We start from the raw sequence: 6,893 nt of genomic DNA, 5'->3' as shown, positions 1-6,893 counted from the left end.
TTTTCAAACTATTGAATAATGGTTACGTTACGCACCGATGCCAGGGAGATGGGTAGGCAATAATCCACCAGAAGTCTACTGGTCATACATGTGTCAAACAAGAATGTTTTGTTTTTATTTTCTTTTTGGGGCGGGGGCGAGGTGCCGAATAACTTACATACATTTTGTCATTTACGTTTCAAATTGATTTACAAATACCGCTCGACACCCTCTTGAACACTTCCTATGGGACAAATCGCAAAACACCCTAGCGAAGCCGACAATACACCCACAACGAAATTAGTTTGCGCATTCACTGATGGTCAGGTTAAAGACCTTTAAATTTTAAAATTACAACTACAACAAAAATGCAATTGTAAGAGTGTTACAACAACGATGAAGGAATTCCGGGGGGATGGTGCTTGCAACGAATTTAAGTCGGCATTTACAAACAAAAAGATGATTGAAACAACCAGGTCGAACAGACATTGAATTCGCTGGGTATAAATGAGGCGTGCGTTTCGACTTTTGTTTTTTTGGAAAACCTTGAAATTGGATTGCGAATGTTGGGTTACACAGAGAGGGTAATAAGCAATACAAGTAATACAATATATATATATATATGTTTGACTACTATAGGTTACAGGGATTAACTTGGGGCTAGCATGCTTTTTAAGATTAAGCCTCATTAAGTACGTCGTGTAACCTTCATAATCCATTGTTTTGTCTAGCTGAGCACGTGCCAATGAACTTGATTCTATTGACAACACTTTGTTCTGATCAAAGACATGCATATGACGACTGACTAAGGACTTTGAATTAAGAGATTCATAACAATATAGAAAACCCCCCAGAAATCTGTAGAAGTCATCTAAAAAGTAGTACGTCTTCTGCTTATAGAATACCTCTATGATGATTATCTAATAGCCCTTCATATTTGATCTCTACTAGGTATAGATAGCATATTTTATTTGCTGCTCTATTTTTACATACTATTCCAAAATATTAAATAAAACATCTACACATACATATTTTTTTGTTAAAAGTATAAAAATGAATTTCATTTTATTTTTTTGTTTTAATTCGTGTTTTTTACATTGGTCACGTTTGGTTTTTTAAACGCCAATATGGAGTTTTTTAAACGCCAATCTACAATGTTATAAAAAACACAAAAGCAAATGCACTGCAAAAACATGTGTAGGACAATTTTTTTTTTGCTGTTATTATTATTTTTAAATACAATTAAATTACGCGTAAAATCAGCAATTAAAAAAGAAACATATCAACTATATCTAAAGATGAGACTTATTATCTTCCTTTACTAGTCAAGCGAGGGCCTTCTTCAAGTTCTCAGCCAATTTATCCATGAATTCAAAGGTTTCCATGTAATCGCTGCGGGTGACATTGTTCATGCCCTTAATGCAAATGGCCAAATCCTTGGTCATGAAACCGGATTCGATGGTATCGATGCATACCTTTTCCAAGGTTTCGGCGAACTTCTTCAATTCGGCGTTGTTGTCCAACTTGGCACGGTGCAAGAGACCACGGGTCCAGGCGAAGATCGAGGCAATGGGGTTGGTGGAGGTTTCCTTGCCTTGTTGGTGCATGCGGTAATGGCGGGTAACGGTACCGTGAGCGGCTTCCGATTCAACAGTCTTGCCATCGGGGCAGAGCAACACAGAGGTCATAAGACCCAATGAGCCGTAGCCTTGGGCGACGGAATCAGATTGTACATCACCATCGTAGTTCTTGCAGGCCCAAACGAAACCACCTTCGGATTTCATGGCATAGGCAACCATATCGTCGATCAAACGATGTTCATACCAGATACCGGCAGCCTCGTAATCCTTCTTGTATTCCTTGTTGTAGATATCCTCAAAGATGTCCTTGAAGCGACCATCGTACTTCTTCAAGATGGTGTTCTTGGTGCTCAAGTACAAAGGCATCTTGCGTTCCAAGGCGAATTTGAACGAGGAATGGGCAAAGTCAATAATGGACTCATCGGTATTGAACATACCCATGGCAACACCAGCACCCTTATAATCATGAACTTCGTATTTGATGGGTTCACCACCGTTTGCGGGTGTGAAAGTCATGGTCAAGGTACCGGCACCGGGGACAACGAAATCGGTGGCCTTATATTGATCGGCATGAGCATGACGACCAATAACAATGGGCTTATTCCAGCCACTGACCAAACGGGGAATGTTCTTGCAGATGATAGCCTCACGGAATACAGTACCGCCCAAAATGTTACGAATAGTGCCGTTGGGACTCTTCCACATCTTCTTCAAGTTGAATTCTTCGACGCGTTTCTCATCGGGAGTGATGGTGGCGCACTTAATGCCAACATTGTATTTCTTGATGGCTTCGGCACAATCGATGGTGACTTGATCGTCGGTCTTGTCACGATGTTCCATACCCAAATCGTAGGTGTGCAATTCAATGTCCAAGAAGGGCAAAATCAATTTGTCCTTAATGGAGGACCAAATGATGCGGGTCATTTCATCGCCCAAAATGTCAACAACGGGACCGGCTTTAATTTTAGTTGCCATCTGAAAGTTAAAAACAAAAATTGATATTAATTTCAATTATTCGAAAAATAAAATACATTATGAAATATATTAGATCTTTGGGAGCACCAAGAGACCTTCAGGGTATTTAATAGAGGGCTTTTAGAAACGTAAGCTGCTTTCTAGATGTTCCAGAGGACATTGGAATGTCCAAGATACCATCTGGGGGTCTAAAAGACCTTCGGACGATTTAATAGAGAACTTTAAGAGACTTCACCTGTCTTCTGGAAGTTTCAGTCCTTTGGAGAAACAATTATCAGGTCTACTTTCCACTTAAAACGTAAATATAGGCTGCTTTTAAGGAAGTCTTCCACACCTTACTTTTTAAATATTTTCTATAGAAAGAATACATTTCTGAGGTCTCATGTGGTCAAAATGGATCCCTAGGTTTCCTTGAATTTCTTGTTTTATCTTTTATAGACAAAATACCCTCCAAAGATCATCATAATAACCTTCTCTAAAGATCTTCAATTTATAGAAGGTTTATTTTGGATCCCTTTTGTCGATAGAATGCCTTCTAAGAGAATTCTATATACAGTAGATCTCCCTATTCTCTATACAGAGGATACTTGGTAATTATCATCGTACAATAGATTTTTCAAACGCTCAAGGAAATTATTTTTTTTAATTTTTATGTTATTTTTTATTATTGTTCTTTTTTGTAATATATTGTTTATATTTTAAATTTGTTAAAATGCTCTCTCTTATACTCTGCCATTATTTCTCTTACCCCAGCATATGTCATCATGAAAGCGGTTTTTTGAACTGACGACCTCAACAATGTTGGGGCCGAGTACAAACAACGTGTGGCCATTCGCAAAGTGAACATGATGGTAGATTTTGTTTTTTTTTTATTTTTTAAGATTCAAATTTGCACTTTAATTTATTCTAAAAAATAATTTTAACTTCTTTCGTTTGCGTGTAAAACACTTGGAACGTTGTTAACACTTAAATGACGACTGATAATGGATGGGGCGGCGGCATATGGAACATTGGACTTTGTGTACGTTTTTTTCAACAAATCTCAATTGGTTTGTGTTTTTTACTGGGCTTGGGGGTTATGCAATGTGATGATGATGTTGTATTTTTGTTTCGTAGTTTCTTTTCTTTTTAATATTTTAATAAAACACAAATCTCTCGTCCCACTCTCTCTTTCTCCTTTCGTTTTTTGATGATAACAAACTCTTAATAAAAACTGATAAGATTTAGATTTTTCAATTGCATTTGTATAATTTTGTTTTATTATCAGTTTCTTTTTGTACAACTAAAATAGGAAAAAGGAAAACAATAAAAATGAAACAACAAGACCACGACAAAACTGTTCACGACGACCGGCAATCCGGTACTTTATCAGCTGCTGTCCAACCAACACGAATCGTATTGACGACTAGAGAGAGCCGACAGCACGGTTTTTTTGTCGGGTTTCGTTGTTGCATATTTATTTCCATTTGTTAGGGGGTTTTTAAAGAGCACAAGTATGTGTCACATCAATGATGTCTTCTCTTAGAAATAAAGAGTAGTGGTTCTCTTTCAGGGAGATTAAATGCAAGTGTTTGCAATGCAGGGAGAAAGATTGGGGGAAAATGAGGATATTTCAATGAAGAAACATTTAAAGAAAAATCCGCAAACATGTCATTAAGGAATCAATGCTTGTATTAAAATTAGTTTTAAAAACATAAGCTTGATTTAAAAAAAGTGAAAAAACATATTCATATTTAGGCTCTAATCAGTGTAAAATAATAAAAAAAAACAATAATTTCGATTGTCCCCTTATCACGAAACTGCATTTGAAATTTTATGAATCACTTTTTTTATTATGCAATTGCAAATAAAAAAATTAAGCAAAATAATTGTCACTATCATCAACTGATAATCCCTCTACAAATGTGCAGCAGTCGATTAATTCAAATGCATATTATTTTAATTGATGTATGTATTTAATCTCAGAACGCGTGGTGTCCTAGGTCAGTAATTTTTTTGAACTGAAAATTGAATTAATTAATTTAAAACATAAATATCAAAATGACTCAATAAGGAGGAATGCAAGAAATATAGGCCATACGAAAATTTAAAGTTTCCGGTGAAGATGGAATGCCAAAAATTATAATTTTCATTGCTACGACGAAGAAATTCTTACCCAAAACTTAATGGGTTCTACTTATCGAATATTAAAACTAATTAAATTTTCCTCTTTGAAAATTGTTCTTAAAATCCTAGATCAATTTTATATATTTCCGATTTGTTTTATTAAAGCAAATTGTAACTATTATTTTTATGATTTTTCGACCTTTCGAATGTTAGTAAATTATAGATGGTTGATCGAGCTTGAGGTCAATATTTGTATTTATTTCTTAATTTCCAATATTTCGAAATTCATTGAAGATCACCTCGAAATCATCAAAATAATTTTTAGTGCAAATGCCAACCAACATTTTAGAACTGCACTCTATTCAATTTATCCAATTAGAAATTGATTCTCTTATATTGTTATTGGTTCATTACTTCATTCTCCCCCCTTTTTGTCATCTGATAATAGTCCTTATTAGGCCTATTTTTTCTTTAAAATTTACTAAATTAAAAAAAAAATAAATTTCTTTATTTTCCTTCATTTTATCCAATTAGATTTCGTGGCAAGCCTCTTGCAATTCATTCACTCTTTCCGATTGGTATCTCAACATATGTTTTTTCTCGGTACCGTTGCTGCTTTTTTTCTTTTTTGCAATGTATCTGTTGCTCTCTATTGTTGTTTGCCCAACAAGAAAAAAATATAACAAAAACAAATAATATCACGCCAGCCGGTTTTCTTTTTTTGTTTGTTTGCTTGTATTATTTATCCTCAATTTGATTTTGCCAACTTTCTATATGCCCGATGAAGAAGAAGAAAAGGCACACTATTGTTGTTGTCATTATGTGTATTGGTTAAACAATCAAACCAACAACAAAGATTCATCGTTGCAAAGTGTGTTAAATATACATGAACAAGCAAACACATTCATAGAGATAATTTTATTGTTGTTGTTATATTATAATATGTGTGGACTACACTATTTTATTGATTAAATTATGGAGAATGTGTAAAAAGAGAATGAGATAAAAATATGCGTTTGTTAACTTTTTCGCGACAACTAGGCAGCCAGCCAGTTGGACAGACATAACATCGTACGACAAACTCGCGTACAATGACATTGACACAATACCGGGCGGCGGGAGGTTATGCAAAGTAAGTTTTCGTTTGTTGTTGTTGTTGTTGTTGCTGTCTTTTGTAGTGCTTTTGGCATATCAATTATTATGCCGGCTGTTTGAGATAACAGAGAGTTTTTTGTTGGTTGGATTGTGTGAGGGAGAGAGAGAGAGATAGATAGAAATGGCGTTAGGCAGTCATGTATTATTGAGAAAATCAGCTGATTTTTTGGTTGCTGCTGTTGCTACAAGTGTACACGTTTCAAGTCAAATTTAGAAATTGTCAATTAATTTTTTGTTGCTTTTTCGATTTGATTATGCTAATTTGGAATAATTGGGATTGAAAAAAATTGTGGCTATTGCCTAATAAATAATTCAAATAAACTCTATTATATTTTGATTAACATAAAAAATCTTTATAGACCAAAATATCTTTATCGTATTTATCTTGAGTCTGTTGCAATTGTGTTTGTGGATTTTAAGTAGGAATATCTATGTGATTACAAAGTCCAATAAGTCTGAACCATTTTCATTGAATTGCAGAGGAAAATGCCACACAAATATATACATACAATAATTGGAGGAAGCAATACTGCACAAAGCCATGCAAGTTTTGGTGTAAAGGCGACTGGATCCGAATCAAACTGAAATGAGTATAACAATTGGATCTAAAAAGTTCTTAGCTTCCGCGGTATAAACTTCAACAAATAGAGGGGACATATCCGAAGAAAGAAAACCAAAAATATCTATTCGCAAATTATTTTAATGGGCTTATTAATTAACTGGATACTGTGAGAAAATACCTAAAATTTACAAATAAAAATTAATATAAAAATATTTTTTCCATATCCAGACATGACTGTATACCATTAATTGCAATACTACCACGAAGTAATAAAGTACGTATAATTTTCAAATTATTTAAGCAATCAAATCAATGCCTCCGATGTCCATAAAATTAAGGTATTTGATTTGAAAGTTTGCTTTTTAAAATGAAGTATTACATATTTTCTTTCCAAACGAACGAATTCGAATCAAAACTCCTTGGTTTTGAAAAATATGTCATTTATTTTTGTTTTGTCCCTTTATAAACATAAATAAAGGTTTGGTGATTCACTCGAAAGTCAGCTTTTTAAAATGAAGTGTTAATATTTTCTTTTT

The 6,893-nt window shown here is 34.3% G+C and overlaps 1 protein-coding gene across 1 annotated transcript; it reads right to left on the bottom strand.

Moving 5' to 3' along the window:
- Positions 1 to 1,269: 1,269 nt before the first annotated feature.
- LOC133324133 (isocitrate dehydrogenase [NADP] cytoplasmic) lies at positions 1,270 to 3,384 on the bottom strand. Its single transcript, XM_061533044.1, has 2 exons — positions 3,283 to 3,384; positions 1,270 to 2,534 (listed from the first exon to the last, which is right to left on the bottom strand). The coding sequence occupies exons 1-2, from the start codon at positions 3,379 to 3,381 to the stop codon at positions 1,305 to 1,307; spliced, it is 1,329 nt and encodes a 442-aa protein (XP_061389028.1). The 5' UTR covers positions 3,382 to 3,384; the 3' UTR covers positions 1,270 to 1,304.
- Positions 3,385 to 6,893: the final 3,509 nt, after the last annotated feature.

Source organism: Musca vetustissima, unplaced genomic scaffold (assembly GCF_032173495.1).
Source record: "Musca vetustissima isolate MV318-11 ecotype Yass unplaced genomic scaffold, APGP_CSIRO_Mvet_v1 utg10063, whole genome shotgun sequence".
Classification (NCBI taxonomy): Eukaryota; Metazoa; Arthropoda; class Insecta; order Diptera; family Muscidae; genus Musca; species Musca vetustissima.
The sequence above is the reverse complement of the archived record's forward strand: the minus strand, read 5'-3'. Positions and strand labels throughout refer to the sequence as shown.